The following is a 21,796-nucleotide window of genomic DNA, read 5'->3' on the forward strand; positions in this document are numbered from 1 at the left end:
ATTTTCCGTAGAAGAAATTGTTTTTTTTTCTATACAAAAAATTAAACTTTTTTACTCGAAAACTATCTTAAAACGTTGGAATTTCAAAAAAAGTTTTATTTCTTTTTTACTTGTACTATCAATTAGAATCACCTCCCGAAGTTTGTGCACTTTACCCCCGACATCTTGTATAATATGCGCAACATAATATTTATACACGTGTAATATCTACTTTTGTACATTTATATAAATTATATACACGTTTACATTTTTATGCTCATCAAATTTATTATATTATAAAGATAGATAGAAAGATCCTAAGTGCTTCCTGAGGACTTACAAATCAGAAGTCTTTTTTGTAATTATTTATTTATTCATTTAAACAATTCAATAATTATAAAGAGTAATAAAACATGTAAGCAACATAAAATTACATTCTAAAATGTGAAAGGGGCTCTATTTATTTACATTTTTATGAAATTACTACTTTTAATAGTTTAAGCTTTCAGTGAACTTTCAATTTTATTTTTAACTTCTCTAAATATTATTTGTTTAAATTGTCAAATATGATTTAATCACAAACACAAGATTCACTCAAAATGAAGGATTGGTGGTTCCGAAATGTTCCCATAAATACGGTGAAAGAACCCTAAACTATAAACTTATTACCCTAAACATGCTTCGAGCGAAATGCGGATCTGGAAACCTTATCGTCAATCTGAGCAAAACATACCATGAACGTCAATATAGCAACAGCCTTTGTTCTGCTGCAGTTTCATTAAATGCCGAGAGATCCGTTTACAGTCTCCAAAAAGCAATACTGGGGCACAACCCTAGAAGCAAAGCTAAATGATTGGAATACTGTCAAAAATATCTTGGCCGTAAATGATTAAATAAAATTAGATTTATTCAGGAAGGCAAGCATTACGGTGATCGATGTTAAAAATCTAACATAGCCCTAGAATAACTCCAGTATCTTTAAGAAACCTTTCTCTTAAAGCTCAGAAAAAAACTTTCCATGACAGTTAGATATACCACTCTACAACAAGACCGCGTACGGTAAAACTGTAAAAAAAAATAAAGTAATAAATAACAAAATAAATATTTCACAACACAATAATTTCATCGAAAATCTTAAATCCGTTTCACCTTTCTACATTTTCTATATTCTCCTTAAGAGTATAATCCTTAGATAATGCCTTTTCAGATTATTCGTGGAAGCTAGAAAAAAATAAAATCATTGATTATAACTGCACTTCAAGTGACCTTTTAAACAACAGTAAAGGGCTCAAATGATTTTATTATTACCTCCGTGCCTTTGCATCTTTACAAGACTTGGGCAAAACATTCTGTAGCGGAGTATAGATTTCACATCTGAAACATATTAAAGAGTTTATTGAAAATAGAACACCAAGGTACGGTTAGTCAAAAAACGTACAATAAAGTTAATTCTGGGTAGAAATTGTACAGTTGACATTCAGGACAGGTTCACTCCCTCCTTCTCAAAAAAGACCCTCTATACAGCATTCTCAAAGATGACACAGGCTCTGAGAGAAATTATTTTCTTCAGGGCCTCCTTCTGACATAAAAAATAACATCACTGAACAAAACATCAATAAAACCTCAATAATAACGGTTTTTCTGAATTCGCAAATCATTTGATCGATAAAGATCATACATTCTGTCATAGCACCGGTGCTAACATCTTACATAAAAACGGGCATGGTAACAGACTAAACAATTTAGAGGCACTAGAAATTAAAAAAAGCTGTAAAAACCAAAAGTCAGATACTTAATAATCAATTAGACATATCAAGTAGTCCAATATTAAGTCTGTTTCCAATAAACCCATAAAAAATTCCCAGTTCTCCTTACCTCCTTACCACCTTGCCAGTTGATGTTTTGTTTCTCCCGATTTATTCGTATAACACATTAGTCTACATAATTATCTAGCGGTTTTTCCATTACTTGTGCACTTATGTTAATGTATTTTATGACCGTCTTTGTGTTGCTTATATTTCAAAGATGTTTATGTTGTATTTCAATTTCAAAGATGTATATAAAAGTTATATCAAAGTTATATTTCAAAGATGTTTGTGTTGCTTATATTACAAAGATGTTTATTCGCATAAAGCAAATAGTAGACAGTGCCCTTATCGGCAAAAAATGGAAGAGAGAGCCCAGCAAAGAACTGACTATGGATAATAAGGGACTTGAAGATCTAAATGAGGAAATTGAAGCCAAATTGAAATATGGAAATTCTATGTCATTTGAAAGTCCAGAACAGTGTGGTAAAGTATTCACAGAAAAAAAACTTTCTCTGAAATTGCTAACTTTAAATATCCGAAGTCTAAACCGCAATTTCAATGACTTTATTGTACTACTTCAGAGGATTCAAGTTAGTTTTGATGTGATTATTCTAACAGAGTGCTGGCTAAAAGAAACATACCAACCAAAAGAAATTCCTAATTATAAAGTATATCACACTGAAAGTAATTATAATCAAAATGATGGAGTTATCGTTTACGTTTTGGAAAAACTAAAAATCGTTGTTAAAGAGCCTAATTTTGAAGAAGGAAATTGCTTATTAATAAAAATAGAAAATGATATAAGTATTGTAGCCCTATACCGTTCACCATCTTTCAGAAAAGTGTCGACATTTTTAAATTCTTTAAATTCAGTACTCTCAGAAGTAAATCACTTTCAAAATGTTATTGTAACGGGAGATATTAATATAGATTTGCTGAACGAAAACCATCCAAATACTGTAGACTACAATATACTCATGGCGGAGAAAGGCCTAAAAAGTGCAATTCTCCTACCAACACGGGAAAATTCCTGCCTAGACCACATTATGGTAAGATCTCGTAAACGAATCAATGCTATTGTCTGCAACACAGCTATCACAGATCATTTCCCCGTAATATTGGCCTTAGAGACGAAAATTGTCAGAGAAAATAAAATAAAAAATATCGAAACTCTCCTAAATTTTGAAAAAATTAATGAAGACATGTTGAAACAAAACTGGACATCAATATTGAAATCATCAGACGCAAATCTTGCAATGGAAATTTTTGTTCAAACTCTTCAAAATACAATAAAAAAATATGAAACCAAAAAACAAAAAAAAACAACAAACGAAGCATTACAACCATGGATTAACAGAGGCTTAATAAAATGTATTAAGAAACGAGATAAGATGCACATGCAATGTAAAACACATCCACAAGACGAGACCATGAAATTTAATTATCTTAGATATAGAAATATGTGTAAAAAAACTATTCACTCTGTAAAAGAGGAATATTACAAAAGGAAAATCGAAAATAACTCACAAAACCCAAAGAAAATTTGGAACGTAATTAAAGAAATTGCTAACATAGCCCCGAATAAAATCACAGACATCTCGCAAATCAAGACGGAGCAAATCTCGACAAATAACGCCGACCCTGATATAAATAGACTTAACACTCTTAACAAATACTTTGCAACAATAGGACAGACACTTGCCAATACGTCCCTAAATAAGATGAAAACAACAGAAAGACAGCTAACTTTGAACTACAGAGCAGGAAGAAGCCAACAAAATTCTCTTTTCCTTCTACCAACAAACAAAGAAGAAATTAATAGGATCATCTCTGAACTGAAACACAACTCAGCACCTGGAATAGATGGAATCACTGCAAATGTCATAAAGAAATGCAAAGAAGGTATAATAACACCGCTAACACACATTTGTAATCTCAGCATGCAAACTGGAGTATTCCCAAATTGCCTCAAAAAAGCAATTGTTTGTCCTATATTTAAAGGAGGAGATCCGTCTTCTCCTAGTAATTACAGGCCGATCTCTCTATTGAGCATTTTATCTAAAATCCTGGAAAAGCTTGTCAAAGTAAGGTTAATGAATTTCTTCGAGAAGCACAAATTAATCTCGCCACAACAATTTGGGTTCCAACAGAAAAAATCAACTGAACATGCCATAACGGATATGACCGAATATTTGGCGAAGAATTTAGATGCTGGTAAAAAATGTGTGGGAATCTTTCTAGATTTACAGAAAGCGTTTGACTCAATTTCACAAAAAATACTATTAAGGAAATTAGAAATGATGGGTGTGAGAGGCATCCCACTCGCATGGTTTGATGACTACCTCTCGGAAAGAACTCAATTGGTAAAGAACGATGGAAAATTAAGCAACACGGAAAAAAATTTATTCGGAGTACCCCAGGGCAGTACCCTTGGACCAATACTTTTTCTTGTGTATATAAACGAACTATGCAAAATAGACCTAGAAAATGGGAAAATAATATCATTTGCCGATGATACAGTTTTACTTTTCAAAGGAGAGACATGGGAGGAGATAAAATCAAAATCTGAAACAGGTCTAGTAAAAGTATCAAAATGGCTAGAATGCAACCTCTTGACATTAAATGCCAAAAAAACAAATTCAATGTTTTTTTCTATGAACAAAAGAGGCAAACCTAACAGTGACATAAATATAAAAGTACATTTAAATGACACCTGTACCCCAGGAACACAAATATCTCACCCATGCGCATGTCAAGACCTTGAAAAGGTGCAATTAGTCAAATATCTGGGTATTTTAATAGATGACTCTTTGACCTGGAGAGCGCATATTGAAAATACGGCCAAACGAATAAGAAAACTAATTTTCTTCTTGAAAGATATACGCAACATTGTTGATAAGAAAACCATTAAAATTGTGTACTATGCTTTGTGCCATTCAATTATCAGGTATGGCATACTAAGCTGGGGCGGTGCAGCCAAGACCATACTAGATCCGTTAGCCAAGGCACAAAAAGCTGTAATAAGAGTGATGGATAAAAAACCTTTTATGTATCCATCGACACCCTTATTTAAGGAAACAAAATTATTAGATGTAAGACAGATTTATATTCATGCACTCATAATGTACTATACAAACAATCCCAAGCTTCATAGTATTGTTGATCACAGCTACACAACAAGACTAAGATCAGAACAAAGGATGATAGTACCAAAAATGAACACATCGTTTGGACAACGTTTCCATGTATTTCTGGCTCCTAAGGTGTATAATGGGTTCAAGCAGCAATGCAGTGAGATTAAAACAGGCCCTCTTCAAAAGAAAATAACCGTATGGCTCATAGAATGTGGCAGAATGAAATCAGAAAGCTTCCTGAATGAAATTATTGTCTGACTGAAGAAAGACCATTAAGTGAATTCATTCCGACTTTATCCATATTATCGCATATATATTTATTATTTTAGTTTTTGTTTTACCATTTGTATAACGATATCTGAACAACATTGTATTTTGTGTTTATAGTTTATTTTATATGTTTTTTATATTTTCTTATGATTTCTTTTTTTATATTTTCTTATTTATTACCACCATAATACGGGCATTTGCCTAGTTTGGGGTATTAATAAAAAAAAAAAAAAAATAAAAAATAAATTTGTATCATGTTGTCTCCCTCTATATTTTGTTATACTACGTTTATTTCTACATTATGTACTTCTTGTTTAGTATTAATTTGTACCCTGATGATGCTTAAGTAAAGCGAAACCGATCGGTTCTTAAATTAATAAATATCGTGGTTTTAAAACAAAAAAGTATTTTATTTTATTAAATTATATTCCCCACAGTTTCAGAACTTTCAATAGCTTTTTTCGCTCGCACTTCATTATTTTTCTGGATTCCACGTTCGAGTATTGTTATTTGAAACAGATGGCCCATATATTATTATTACATATTATATTATATTTCGGACATCGTTGCATTGTGAATCATTAGAGCAGATCTTAGAGTAATATTACTCTAAGGAGCAAATGTAAAGTGACGTGTGTATTTGTGTACGTAGAAAGTTAATTCACAAATAAATCACGATCATATAGTATCCTCAACAAGCAAACTAAATTAATAAGAACTTGCCCCGTAATTTCCAATTATTATTATTATTATTTATTGGATAATTTGTATAGCGCCGCTTTTGTGAGATATCACCTCAGGGGCGCTTTACAGTTGATGCAGGTATTACAAAAAATATAAATTTTACAAAAATAGAGTGAAGTTAAGTTAAGTAAAATGAAGTATAGGAACAGGTGACATGAAGATAGAAGATGGAGACTCTGCAGCAAGAATCCTTTGTGGTGAAGAAACTGGGCCAGCTGCTGCAGCGAAAGAGTCCACCGCGTCCACCAACAGTGCCAGCACGAGGTTCGTCATCCGTCCAGGTATGTGTCTGCTGCTAATAAAGCGCTGATACACTATCCTCTCACAGATACCAGACCTTGGCAGCACCGCTGTGATGTTCTACGAACATAGAAGATGGAGACTCTACAGCAAAAATCCTAGGTGGTGAAGGATCTGGACCAGCTGCTGCAGCAAGAGAGTCCACCGCGTCCAACAACAGCGTCCAGGTATGTATCTGCTGCTAATAATAAAGCGCTGACACCTCACATAGATAAGAGACCCTGGCAGCACCGCTGTGACGTTCGGCAAGTCCATCATTTACCTCCATGTAATCCTGTTCCTGGTAATTGTTGAAGTGGTGCATTCTGCCCGCAATAAAAATCGACAGTTGGGATAATAAATTACCCTGGGCTTAGTAAAAAACTTGCCAGGGTCCAAACTTCCCCAGTTTCCGAGAATTACGTTGAAAACATCTGGAGTGCATTTACCGATCGCCGTTCGTTTCGCATGTCCAATATTTTTGAGCAAATTTCCGATTATTCACTTTTAAAACACTGCACTCAAATCACATATTATAAAGTTCTAATAATTATAAAGTTTTTTTTATTTAAGTTTAAACGTTGATTTATTGATTTTAAAAATAATTTCAAAGGGATACTTCCTCATTTCCCTTGAAAATACTAAAAAAACACAAAGCGGTTGTAGGACGCGTTAGGACGCGTCCTGCTACCACGAAGGGCGCTAACTAACTCATAATGTTTTGGAATTAGTTTTATTTCCCAAAGTACGTATTCTGAAAAAAATAAAATAATATTTTTTATAACGTTTTACTACACAATACATAAATAAAAATAATAATTATTTTTTATAATAAATTATCGTTTATCGTATTCTGAAAAAAAAAAATAATAATTTTTATAACTTTTTACTACACAATACATAAATAAAAATATGAATTACAAATGTTTATAATAAATTATCGTTTATAATAAATATAAGCTTGTAAATCAAATATTGTACTTTTTTCTTCTCACCTATCATGCGTTGAACCCTTTGGAGATATATTGTTTTCTTTGGAATACGAGACGTCTTTCGCTTATTTCCCATCTTTGAAAAAACAATATTTATGAACTGATATACGCTTTAAATTATCTTTATAGGTTCAAATATTTGCACGTAATCGCACGTCTGTATATCATAAAACGTTGAACGACACGTCTGCCCCCAAAGCCCTCGAGTTGGCGAATGAAATTTTGCAATGAAAGATAGGTTAATCTTCATGTCGGAGCGAGCGCGCTATAATAAATGTGATTTAAAAGCAATAAGCGTAAGCGACAGTTGTGAAAATATTTAATTAAACATGACTTATTAAAAATACAGCAAAAATTTCTTTAAAAATATCTTAAGTAGCATTTAAAGAAGCAATTTGAATTTTTTCATACCTGTAACTTGTAATATAACAGAAACAAATGTGTAAATAATAATTTTTGGAGCATACTTTGCAATTTTTTTCTATCGAGGGAATTTTATGTAATTAACGTTTCGGCCCTACACATATTCAGATAATATCTTGAAAAATAGCATATATTTTTTTAAGAACTTAGAAACTTAAAGTGTTCAAGGGAAATATGATATAAATCGGTAAAATATCGGAATTCCGGCCCTTAAGGTTTTAATTTATCCTCAATACTTCATTATATATATTAAAGTTTATTAATATTAAAGATCAATATATTCGCTAATTCAAAACATTTAAAAATGTACTTTGAACATCAAAATTACATGGAACTAACACAGCTTTTCTAAATTAACCTCATAATTTGTATAATTATATTTCATGGTATAATTCACTTTTTATGTAATAAAATCATTTTATTTGCTAAGATTTAACGAACTTATAACTGCAAATGTAAACTGAAATACGAAACCTACTTTTTGTAGCATTTTTTTTCTTCTCAATATCAATAAAATACAAATTAGAAAGCACAAAACACCGCCACCAAATAATTCGAATTTTGTTAGAAACGTCACAAATGACCCTTTATAGTTAAAACATTTTGCATTAATCTGATAATATTATTATATTAATCGCTGTGCAGTTTAGTATTGTTGTAAACAAATGTGGCTCCATCTGTTATTTTCAAAAAGAACAGTTGAAGTTTCCAAACCATGGCAGCGGGTTTATGTCTGCTACTTTGTTATAATGCATTCTTATTGCGTTGTGATATAAATTAAAATATTGTCTTTATAAGCGTTATAATAATGTTTCCCTCGAGTACCAATAAAGTTAATTGGAAGTACGAATAAACCATTTGTTGGACGAAGCTATTGAAATCGTTTTTACGCAAAGTGAAATGTCAAAAATTGTGCAGAATTAATTTGACAGAATAAATAATAGAACAAATTTCCGCAATCTATCCTATTTCATCCGATATTGTAAATAATAATTGTGAACAAAATACATTTTGAAAGTTAAAATTGATTCGGTAAATAAATCACTCTCTGTAACGCCCAATTCCGTTTTGTCGAGTTTGTTTCGTTTATTTGTCATAGTATTAGTAGGAAAATACACAAAAGATAGGATCGTGCGCTGTGAAGATATCGGGCAGATATTTTTAAGTCTGAATTATTTACTCTTTGGACTTTCCTTTCAGGAGTGGCCGGTCTCTCTCCGGACTCGGATATCCGGATATCCGGCCGTTTCGCGATATCTCCAGGATATTAGATGGAATAAAAAAAGATGTCCAACTTTTATCTAGATTCCACATTGTGTTTTGATAAGAATAAAATAATCTTGGTTCTCAAACACATATTAAATATGTCTTTCCTTGGATAAATAACAAACCTAGAATCTTTGCTTTTTTTTCCTGACTACGAAAATATTATTTTCGGCTTTAAGCGTCCTTTGACAACCTAAACAGGAACTTATAATAATGGTGTTTAGTATTGAAATAGTTTTTTGGGTAATACCTACCATTTTTCCCAACATATACTATCCATCTCCTTCCTAAAAACAGCCTTACCCACATTGGAGAAACTATGAAGATTTATGTTGCACTGTAAATTGTCGCAAGTCAGTCGAATTCGTGTCGTATAACAAGAAGGTGCCATCTTAGTAACGTCGTTGTATTATTCACACGCAAATATCAAAATTCTCTCGTTTATCTCTTTGTGGAGGAAATTTCACCCGAACAGTGCAAGTGTATCGAGAGCCCTATTGCCCGGATTCATGGGAATTCCAGGTAGGTATTGTTGGTATACCTTATATTAGGTAATAGGCATTAAAATCACTTTACAAACGTAGTCTAGAAACATTCGATTTCATGTAGAAAACTGGTTTTTATTTATCATGTAAATAATTGTATAAGAAAGCAAAAAAGTTAATCATATGAAACTGTCACAGATAGACTTAGCTATAATACTGTATTTTTTAAAGTTGTTTCCTCTACGCGTTCATACATTTCTATTGAAAAAAAAATTTTTTTAGTAGTTGACATTTATATTTTTAATTGAGTATTTTTTAATTTTATTTGTATTCTACTCAAACGAAACGATAGGAAAACCTTCAATTTATCTAAAAAATATTTTTTGGTATTCGCAATGTACACCAATTCGTTATAAAGTATATATTGTAATGTAATATTAATAATAATAATTAATAATGTACATATTCGTTATTCGTTATATATTCGTTACCAATTGAAAACAATATATTTTGCACTTTGCCAATCAATAATATAATATGGAATTATTGCTTGGGGAGGAGCAACAAACTTGGCTATCAATTACATAGAAACCGCACAGAATCTTAAAGGTAATACTAAAAAAACATAGACTGACTGATACTGACCAAATATTCAACAGATGTGACGTACTAGATATACGCCAATTATACGTTAAAACACTACTAAACTACATTTTTGACAAAAAAAATAAATTTCAAAATACACAAAATAGCACTAACAGACCAGTTAGACAAGCGTACAAAGAAAACATAAAAACTCCGACAGTAAATTCAAGCTTTGGACAAAGACACTACCAATACCATGCAATAAAAGCTTTCAACAGTTTAAAACTTGAAATTAAAATTGAGGAAAGTAAAAATAAATTCACACACAAAATTCTAAAATGGATTAAAGAACAAAAAAGACAATATTACCAAAATTTCATAGCATAAAATAAAAATAAAATCTACACGTAACACACAAAACCAATATAAACACACATCACTCACAAACACACAAGATTTATTTTCATTGTATTATTATTTATTTCGTATTTTTAATTTTAATTTTAAATTTATTATTATCTTTTAAAATTTATTATTTTCTCTTTAAATGTTATATGTAGATTAGATTTTCATATTATTATAAAATGAAGGCCTCAGCACGGGCAAGCCATCCAGTGAGGCCTACTGTAACGGACGTAGTTGACCATATTATTTAATTTCATAAAAATTGTTTACTTTTATAAAATGTCCCTACTCCACGCCACTGGCAAAATCACCACTCCCCGCCACTGGTCATTTTTGTCCAGTTTTCGGCCCAAGCGGCTTGAAAACTTTGACTCCGAATGGCTTCGATACCACATCGCCGGCTTACCTGCCGCGTGGATCAATGTCCAGCATTTTTTCTATGTAAAATTTACATAGAAAAATCAATTTTTAAACATTGCAAATATGTATATTTTACTTGTTCATCCCCTCGGCGGTAGTCAAATAAACACTATTTTCGATATACTACCGCTGAGGAGATATTAAAAAAGCTGTTTTTTCACCCATATGTAAACCCATTTTTGAACAATATTTTTTACCTTTTTTGCGTGTACAAAAATCCAGGAACCTCGTAGCATAGTGAATCTTATCTCTTTCTGAGCGCTATGTTACGGGGGACCTCGGAAAAATACTAACTTAACATGTTTTACAAATTTGATCGCTTGAGATCATTTTTACACATTTATTTTACAAACATTTCTTATTTTTTGTCGTATCTTGGCAAACAAAAAATCTAGTTGTCAAGATACACATTCTCATAACTATTATGCTTTTAAACTATGTAATTGTCATTCATGTAAGCGCTCAAAATCTTTTCTAACTCGCAAATTTAAGCGACCACTATCACCATTGCTGCCGACAAAATGAATATGCAACAGTTTGTCGGAGGCTATAAACTCATTGTTGGCGCGGGTACAACCCCCCACCACTTTTGGGCTCCTAGCCCAATGTCGGGCGTGAGTCAGGCTAATTAAATATAAGCAGCCACATAATTAAAAATAAATCAGTTCATCTTTACCACCAAAACCAAGCGTTTTATTATCTACAAGTGACTCCTGCCCAACATCTGCCTCACCTCGCCGAGTCTTCTGCTCCAAGATCTTCTGGTGTTACCTCTTCGAGACCAGCCGGCCCTCCTTTGGAAAACCGCCAACACCAGAAGCGAGCAGAGACGAAAGCACACCCAGTGCCCACCATTCACCAAGCCTGGGTGCGGGAGGCAGATTTCATCACAATATCAACTACAATCATCATCATCGGCCGTAAAGGAGCATTCTCATCGGTTGAAGACACGGTTTGGACCCGGCGCCTAAATCTACAGTCTTGTGCGGACTCCCGTCCAGTACAAGTGGTCCTTCGAGCCGGATTCTCACACGCCTTCAACCAGGATGTCTCCAACTTTACGGTCGAGCCGGATCCAAGACGATGGATCCTCAACACCATCTGCAGACGCCCTGGACGCTGGGTCTCAGGCCACGGCTGCGGTTCACGTCACGCCTGACGTAACCCCCATGCCCACGCCCAGCACTACTCCTGACATGGCACCACCTGCACATCATGACTCACCGCCCTCCACATCTCAAGAGGATGCGATGGAGTCATTGCGACAACAGCTTCGCAGTCAAACCGAGCACATTGAGAGACTTAAAGCAGCTCTTCAATCAGCTCCAACAGCAGCAGCCCCTGCCCCTCCTGGACCTTCGAAGCTCCTGGAGAGGTCACCACCATCATGGACGCAGCCCGGCCAATCGAGCCCGGTGCCTCTGGTGGACCAGAGGTACGAGGAACCAGCAGCAGCAGTGCCTGCCCGATCTGGACCCGTACTCCTGGAAGGGTATCCTGCCCAAGGAGGACCCTGGCGCTTCCAAGGGTACAGCCCTGGATGGGTGCAGCCCGGCCAACCGAGCCCGGTGCCTCTGGTGGACCAGAGGTACTCAGCAGCGGCGCAGCCAAGGCCAGCCGGTCCCCCGCCCTCGTCACCCTGGCCCAATGCAGGGTGGCCAAACATGATGCAGCCTGGACCCTCTGGCCCCGTACCGCCCGCCCCTCTGATAGAACAGAGGCAAGCCGTACCTGAAGTGCCAGCCGGACCTGTACCTCTGGTGGACCAGAGGTACGCATCACGAGCGCAGCAAGAGCCAGCAGGCCCTGCGCAACCAGCACCCTGGACCATTCAGGGATGCCCAATACTGGTGCAGCCTGGACCTCATGGCCCTGTGCTGCCCGTACCTCTGCCCCACCCGGGGTACCCAGCGCCGACGCCAGGATCACCTGCCGGACTGCTGGAGCAGTGGGACGTGCCATGGACACAGCCTGGACCACCTGGACCCTCTGGACCATCTGGACCATCTGGACATGTGCCGCCCGTACCACTGCGCGAACAGGAGTATGGCGTGCCGGCACGGCCAGATGGCCCGCCCACAGCCAGTACCAGCTCCATGCCGAGATTCCCGCCCCAACCTACGGCGGATGAGACGGCCCAACATACCAGAGCCTGGGTTCAGCATGATGGCAGTCCCATGGCTCAGCTGGCCTCCGCCCTGACAGAAGCCATCAGAGCTTCAAGGGCTCAGGACAGCCCCCGTCCCACAATCGAGGACGATCCACGAATGGCGGCCCTTATTGCCAGACAATCTATGGCCAAGGACCTGCCTCCATTCTCTGGAGATCCACTGGAGTGGCCCACCTGGAGGGCTCAGTTTAACCAGTCTACCTCCACATGTCGGATGACCTCCAGCGAAAACTTGATCCGCCTACAGCGGGCCCTCAAGGGGAAAGCCCGAGAAGCCGTCGGCCCCCTTCTGATGGACCCTGCCCAGGTTCCGGAGATCCTGGCAGTCCTGGAGCAGAGATTTGGAGGGACTACTTCACTCGCTGCTCTGATGCTGGACAAAGTGAAGAAGCTGCCCCACCTCACAATTGAGGCCTCTCTGGAGGACATCGCAGACTTCTCTGGCACAGTTCAAAACCTGGTGGCATCACTCCGCTCCCTCAACAATGATGGCTATCTGACGAATCCAGCGCTGCTCAGTGACATCGCGGGGAAGATGCCGCCCACCTTGCGGTTGGCGTGGCTGATGGAAGTGCGGCATTACGAGGCCTCCGCTACCATCTGCCAGTTTGCCGCCTTCCTGAAAACCGTCGCGAACGCCATCCCAAAGTCCGGTTTGGTTGACCCCGCGAGGTCCCGCCCACGCCGTGAACACACGCTCGCGACAACGGAACAGTTTTCGCGCAAAAACGGTGCTAAAAAACGTGATACCTGTGAAAGTTTCTTAAATATGTCTGCCGCGTCAGAAAAGTTTTCGCGAAAAAACAATTCGAACAAAAGTGACACTTGTGACAACAGTTTAAACACGTCTGCCGCGTCAGAACGGTTTTTATCGCGGGAAAACAATGTTTACAACAACAATTCTAGTGAAAAACAACAGTTCGCGAAAAATAATCGAAAGCCCCAAATTTTGTCTGGTAATAATCGAATGCCCCAAATTTTGTCTGGTAATAATCGAGAAAATAATCGAAGCGGGGAAAAAGTGCAAAACAGTTACGATGAAGTTCGCGAGTTCGACAACCGCGCCGGGTGTGTTCAGTGCGGTGAAAATGGCCACCAACTTAGCGAATGTCGTACTTTCGCCGCGAAAGACATAAAAACCCGTTTTGTGACAGTTAAAAGTGCCGGATTGTGCCGAGTATGCCTCAATGGCAAACATTTTACCAAATTCTGCAAAGTTAGTGACTGGTGCGGAGTGGGGGAGTGCAGATACCCCCACCACCGACTTCTTCACAACCCGAACTATCGTGAAAATAACAATACAGTGGCAAACGTTCACAATATGTGACGCCACACCGAAAGTGCCGTGTTAAAAGTGGTGGGGGTCATATTGTCGGGCCCCAAGCGACAGATTAAAACCTTTGCGCTTCTGGACGAGGGCTCAACTGTCACCCTTATTGATGCCACCACAGCACAGAAAATCGGCACAACCGGACCTACCCGTGAGCTACGACTACACGGAGCAAAAAACATGTGCTCAACAGACTTGACGTCCCGCCGCGTGCCAATTACTCTACGCGGCGCCGGAATCTCTGATGAGTACGGCATCAAGGCCAACACCGTCCAGCAGCTCAGCCTTCCTGAACAGAGGGTCCACGGCCGCTACATCACCCCCACACTTCTCATCGGGCAAGACAATGTACACCTTATTGTCTCGAGGGAAGTGCGCGACGTTCGTGACTCTACGCGAATATTGTCACGGACGGCGTTGGGGTGGATCACCCATGGCGGAGGGCCCCCTGAACACGAAGCTGAGGCTACAACACTGGCCCTGCGCGAGGAGAGCCACAAAGACGACCTCATGAGTGATCTCATCAAACACAATTTTGCGATTGACTCATTGGGGATCACGTCCGCCTCTCGTGTAACTGCGCACATAGTACGTGCAAATCAGCTGATGGAAGATACAACCCATCAACTGACATCTGGCCGATGGGAAACCGGCCTTCTGTGGAAGGAGAATAATATCACACTGCCTGACAATCGGCAATGTGCATTAAAACGACTGTGGTCTCTGGAGAGAAAATTATCGAAGGAAAAGGACTTGGCAACCGCCTATGCAGCTAAAATCAACGGACTTATAACACAAGGCCACGCACGTGAACTTACGGATCGAGAGGTAGAAAAACCCTCTGCCCGCAAATGGTACCTACCACATTTTGCCGTAGTGAACCAAAACAAACCAAACAAGATCCGTGTGGTGTTTGATGCTGCCAGCCGCTGCCGAGGGACCTCCCTCAATGATCAGTTGCTGACTGGGCCTGACCTGCTGACTTCATTGTTAGGAAATATACTCCGGTTTCGAGAGGGAAAAATAGCTCTCGCCGCCGACATCAAGGAGATGTTTTTACAAGTGAAAATCAAAAGTGAAGATCAACAGTCACAATTGTTTTTATGGAGACCAACACCTCAACAAGAACCACGTACTTACATGATGTCATCAATGATGTTTGGCGCTACCTGTTCACCAAGCAGCGCCCAGTACGTGCGAAACAAAGTGGCCCAGGAGAATTCTGCACTATTCCCTGCTGCCGCAGCCGCCATCCAAACAAAGTTTTATATGGATGACTATTTGGATGCGGTCGATACCAAAACTGAAGCGACAGCACTCATCACTACTGTTGCCAAAGTACTGTCAACTGGAGGATTCCACCTAACAAACTGGGCCTCTAACGACACTTCAGTGATGGCTACTATCCCGCTTATAGACCGAGCCAGGTCAGCCATCACCATAAACAGCGGAGAAGCAGATACCGAGAGAATCCTCGGACTTCTGTGGGATCCTGTCACAGATCGATTTTTATATGCATTTCGCGATGCTGCCGATCCTGAACTGATCAGCAGGCCTACCAAACGCCAGCTGCTCAGCATTGTTATGAAAATCTTCGACCCTGTGGGCTTCGTCGCTTGCCTCACAGTCCGATCGAAGATACTACTACAAGCTGTCTGGCGATCCAACATCGGATGGGACGACATCATCACACCTGAACACAACGAAAGGTGGATGGACTGGCTGGGACTTCTGCAAGACTGCAAAGTTGCCATACCTCGGCGCTGCTTACAAAACAAAGAGAGCTTCGTCACCCTCCACCTCTTCTGTGATGCCTCAGAGCAGGCATGCTGTGCGGTCGCCTACCATACCGAGGAGATTGATGGGAACACCACAGCCACCTTTTTGGCCAGCAAGTGCAAAGTGGCTCCTCTGAAACCTCTATCAATACCCCGCCTTGAGCTACAATCAGCGCTCATGGCGGCCAGACTGGCAGCAACCCTGAAGAAAGAATGTCGCAGCAACATTGCGCGAACAGTGTTCTGGACAGACTCGACAACAGTGTTGTGCTGGCTGCGCACAGATCCACGCACATACTCCGCCTTTGTGGCCAACAGACTCGGCGAGATCGACGAGCTCACCCGCATTGCAGATTGGAGATGGGTCCCTACCAAACTGAACCCGGCAGACATCGGCACCCGAGACGTCAACACTCCTGACCTCTCGCACTCTGGACGATGGTTCAGTGGACCAGCCTTCCTGACCTCAGACGAGGCAGAATGGCCGCGCGAACGGTGCAAACTGCCTCAGCCTGATGATGGCACCCTAGAAGTGAGGCCTCAATACGTCGGCACCACAACAACTGTGGCAGAGACACTGCCCGAAATCAACAGATTCTCTTCATGGCGTCGACTTATTCGAACTACCTGCTGGATACACCGTTTTATTAAAAGGTGTCGTGGAAAACATCACGAACAACCTGATAAATATTTAAGAAGCGATGAAATCAAAGAAGCAGAGGCCCGATGGGCAAAAATATGTCAAGAAGAGACATTTTATCATGACATAAATGCGCTCCAGAAAGGAGATCCACTACCAAGTGACAGCCGGCTCAAAGCCTTGAGCCCCTTCCTTGGACCTGATGGCCTACTGAGGATGAATTCCAGATTACAAGCCCTCAGTAAAGTGCCTCAAGCAGTGCGGACACCGATCATATTAGATGGTGATCACGCCTATACAAGACTTCTGGTGAGACATCATCACCAGGAAGCCGATCACCCAAGTACGGAGAGAACCATGGCTGAGGTGCGAGGCAGCTACCTTGTGCTGCGACTGCGAACAAATATTCGGATGATCGCCCACAACTGCCCCACCTGCAAGATGCGCAGGAGCAAGCCAGCCCCCCCACTTATGGGGCCCTTGCCGCCATCAAGGCTAGCCCACCATGTTCCTCCATTCACAAACTGTGGACTAGATTACTTTGGGCCGATGGAAGTCACCGTATGCAGACATCGGGAGAAAAGATATGGTGCAATCTTCACATGCCTATCTACTCGTGCCATTCACCTTGAGCTGACAACTTCACTGACCACGGACTCCGCCATCATGGCTTTACAACGCATGACGGCGCGCCGAGGCCAACCAAAAGCTCTGTTCTCAGACAATGGTACGAACTTCCATGGTGCCGACAACGAGCTGAAGGATGCCATCGAATCACTCAAAAATGATACCCGGATGAGGGATCATTTGTCAACAAAGGGGATCGAATGGAACTTCATCCCTCCAATGTCTCCTCATATGGGGGGAGCTTGGGAGCGCCTGGTGCGTTCTGTAAAAACCGCCCTGAAGGCCATCTTGCTGGAACGAGCTCCACGCGAAGAGACCTTGAGGACAGCGTTTGCCGAGGCCGAGTGGACTGTAAACAACCGCCCCCTCACACACGTCTCGGTGGATCCCAGGGACGAAGAGCCCCTCACCCCCAACCACTTTTTACTGGGAAGAGCCGGAAACCGACCTCATCTGTCACTATACGACAGGCAGGATGAGGAGGTATGCCTCCGTCGCCAGTGGCGTATCAGCCAACAACTTGCTGATATGTTCTGGAGACGGTGGCTCCGCGAATATCTCCCCACCCTGGCTGCTCGCCAAAAATGGCAACAGCCAGTCATCCCCATCAAGAAGGATGACCTCGTGATCATCATGGACCCCGCTATGCCCCGCAACAGCTGGCCACGCGGTCGAGTCCTTGATGCCACCCCTGCTGCAGACGGCCAAGTGAGGACCGCCAGGATCCAGACGAGCACCGGAATTTACGTCCGCCCCGCTGTGAAGCTCGCTGTAATCTTGCCGGCCCCACCTACCGATGCAGCCTCAACAGTACCACCAGCCCAGCACCATCCCAGAGGGACTGGCCGCCGCGGACTGCGCCGTACCAACAAACGTCCTATTTTTTAGTTCAGCATAGCTAAACGGGGGGAGTGTAACGGACGTAGTTGACCATATTATTTAATTTCATAAAAATTGTTTACTTTTATAAAATGTCCCTACTCCACGCCACTGGCAAAATCACCACTCCCCGCCACTGGTCATTTTTGTCCAGTTTTCGGCCCAAGCGGCTTGAAAACTTTGACTCCGAATGGCTTCGATACCACATCGCCGGCTTACCTGCCGCGTGGATCAATGTCCAGCATTTTTTCTATGTAAAATTTACATAGAAAAATCAATTTTTAAACATTGCAAATATGTATATTTTACTTGTTCATCCCCTCGGCGGTAGTCAAATAAACACTATTTTCGATATACTACCGCTGAGGAGATATTAAAAAAGCTGTTTTTTCACCCATATGTAAACCCATTTTTGAACAATATTTTTTACCTTTTTTGCGTGTACAAAAATCCAGGAACCTCGTAGCATAGTGAATCTTATCTCTTTCTGAGCGCTATGTTACGGGGGACCTCGGAAAAATACTAACTTAACATGTTTTACAAATTTGATCGCTTGAGATCATTTTTACACATTTATTTTACAAACATTTCTTATTTTTTGTCGTATCTTGGCAAACAAAAAATCTAGTTGTCAAGATACACATTCTCATAACTATTATGCTTTTAAACTATGTAATTGTCATTCATGTAAGCGCTCAAAATCTTTTCTAACTCGCAAATTTAAGCGACCACTATCACCATTGCTGCCGACAAAATGAATATGCAACAGTTTGTCGGAGGCTATAAACTCATTGTTGGCGCGGGTACAACCCCCCACCACTTTTGGGCTCCTAGCCCAATGTCGGGCGCGAGTCAGGCTAATTAAATATAAGCAGCCACATAATTAAAAATAAATCAGTTCATCTTTACCACCAAAACCAAGCGTTTTATTATCTACAAGTGACTCCTGCCCAACATCTGCCTCACCTCGCCGAGTCTTCTGCTCCAAGATCTTCTGGTGTTACCTCTTCGAGACCAGCCGGCCCTCCTTTGGAAAACCGCCAACACCAGAAGCGAGCAGAGACGAAAGCACACCCAGTGCCCACCATTCACCAAGCCTGGGTGCGGGAGGCAGATTTCATCACAATATCAACTACAATCATCATCATCGGCCGTAAAGGAGCATTCTCATCGGTTGAAGACACGGTTTGGACCCGGCGCCTAAATCTACAGTCTTGTGCGGACTCCCGTCCAGTACACCTACATTACTGGAAAACATAAATTGTAAAAAATAATGTACAAAATAAAATAAATAAAATAAAAGATTAATAAAAATAGTGATTTAGCATTAAGCTTCTCCTGAAGGTAAATATGTAGTGGTAATAACGTTTAAGGCGCGTTAATTATTTTAGGGCTGGTATTTTAGTATATGAATAAGTTTATTTATTTTTATTTATTAAAAAGAAAGACAAACATTCCCGGGTCACGAATAACCCAACAATGTTTGAAAATCTCCTACTACCACCACAGGAAGCCGAAAATGTTGCTTGTGTTGTGATGGAGGACTTAGCCAGCCGAGGAATCGAGTTAAATCAATTGGTTTTCGGTTAGTTTTAATATCAATACACATTTCCAAGAAATTATTAAGCTTATTCTGGTCATCTCTTTTAATATGGATGGATTATTTTATGGATTTCATTTGCTTTCGTAATTAGGCGTGCACGGTGCGTTTTGGGTCTTCCCAGGACTTCGTTAAGTGCTCGGCAATTGCCGGTTTGTCCGGATGGCCGAGTTTGCATGCTCGATAATAATTTTGAACGATAATACGATAAAACTGGCCATCAAAATCTCAAATGATGTAACTGCTCGCTTTATTTTGCACGCATAACGGACACGCTTCTGTGGTGCGTACGAACCATTCAATTTTTCGAACTCTTAACCTGATTATAGTATTTGGTTCTCACCTCATATATCGCCTATAATTATTTTCGAATCTTTTCGTAAAAGCTTACTTCATAATTTTACCAATCTTTGTTTGATTTCATCATATTACTTATCTATCTAAAGGATTTCTATATCTTTGTTTTCAAATATAAGGTTTGGAATCAGAACTTCGTGTTTTATTTACATTAGCTCCCACTTATGTGAATAAGTGTACTATTGTTTTTTTTATTTTTATTGTCAATTTTTTTGATACATACAGTTACATATACAATTATACAAAATACAAGGAGTAACAAAAAAATCCCACAAAGGCGAAGCCTGTGCGTGGGCATTATAAGGTGAAAATCAAAACAGTGGTGGTTATATTATCTATGGTTTAAATGAAAAAGAGATAAGAATAAAGAAAAAAAAATCATATAGTACATTTGGTTATTTTAATAAAAAAACAGTATAAAAGAAGTTAAACTTTTTTTTTAAATTTAGATGGAAACATATTATCATATATAGGTATCATATTCGTATAACTTATAGAAAAAATTCTCTCACTTCCAGATACTTTTTTACCCAGCTTTTGACATTTATTTTATACGAGTTTAGGTTTTGGCACATCTTGATGGAACTCGGCAAGGAATTAAATTAATTAATTAATTAATTAATTGTTAGAATGTTTCTAATATTCTCTTATTAAATAAGTGAAAACCAAAATTTCATTTAAAATCGTTAGTTTTGTAAGAAGTTACTTAAATACATACCTATTTAGTTTAAACCATTTAGATATTTTACACGTATCCAACTTTTTTTTCAATTAAGGAATTACAAAATTTGTCCATAAAAACTTTCTTCTGACAGGTAGGTACCATTATTTTCAAAAATAATAATAAAGTCCAAATAAACACAAAAATTTTACATCGGAAAAAATAATCTTTACCAAACCATTAAAACGCCCACTATCTTTATTTTTATATAAACAGACGAAATGCTAAACTGTAAAGCTTAATCAGGACTTCGATGGGCTCAGTCAAAAATAATGATTATTATCCAATGCAAAGTTCATGTGACATTACAAATACGACAAACTATAAAAACTAATTATGAAAAACTACGCATAGTTTTTTTCACACGTGCACCTACTCGTGCCGTACTTACTTCTGGAAAAGCAGCTTTACATATGCGCTAATAAGGTTTTAATGGTGGAATCTTGAAGCTTGGGATAAAGTTACGAAACTGAACTAGACTTACGTTGTCGTAACTCGATATTAACCCAGAAAGTCCTACAACTCGCGTAAAAACAACGCCAACGGTGCGCGAGGGAATATTTGAAACGTAATATTCTGTTAAATAAATCGAAAACATAAAGCGAAGTGGCTTAATGGCTGACTGTTATACGACATTTTCCAGCTAATGTCGTCTACGGAGTGCAAAACTGTTAAAGAAGGTAGATTCTAGAGGCGAGGAATCTGATACCAGAGGTGAAAAGGTCAATACTGGAGCTGATGTAGTCGATTCTAGTAGGAAAAAGGACGATTCTTGAGGGGAAAAAGTATTATAGATATTAGTAATTAATCAAAGAGGAGAAGAGGTGTATCCTAGGTGGAAAGATATCGATTTACGAGAATAAGTTGAATCTTAAGGGGAAGAAATTGATTCAAGAGGGAAAAA

The 21,796-nt window shown here is 39.4% G+C and overlaps 1 protein-coding gene and 1 long non-coding RNA gene across 3 annotated transcripts; one reads left to right on the forward strand and one right to left on the reverse strand.

Moving 5' to 3' along the window:
- Positions 1-655: 655 nt before the first annotated feature.
- Positions 656-1,355, reverse strand: LOC149426101 (uncharacterized). Of its 2 annotated transcripts, none has more exons than XR_016302628.1 (3): positions 1,288-1,355; positions 1,129-1,200; positions 656-812 (listed from the first exon to the last, which is right to left on the reverse strand). It is a non-coding gene; the product is annotated as an uncharacterized LOC149426101 (long non-coding RNA). The 2 variants fall into 2 exon arrangements; XR_016302630.1 differs by lacking the exon at positions 656-812 and adding an exon at positions 872-1,044.
- A 10,481-nt stretch (positions 1,356-11,836) lies between these two features.
- Positions 11,837-18,223, forward strand: LOC149426102 (uncharacterized). The gene is made up of 2 exons (XM_089635263.1): positions 11,837-13,646; positions 14,484-18,223. The coding sequence occupies exons 1-2, from the start codon at positions 11,837-11,839 to the stop codon at positions 18,221-18,223; spliced, it is 5,550 nt and encodes a 1,849-aa protein (XP_089491389.1).
- Positions 18,224-21,796: the final 3,573 nt, after the last annotated feature.

The sequence above is a fragment of the Hesperophylax consimilis genome, chromosome 1 (genome assembly GCF_061612785.1).
Source record: "Hesperophylax consimilis isolate HC1 chromosome 1, BYU_Hcon_1.0, whole genome shotgun sequence".
Taxonomy (NCBI): Eukaryota; Metazoa; Arthropoda; class Insecta; order Trichoptera; family Limnephilidae; genus Hesperophylax; species Hesperophylax consimilis.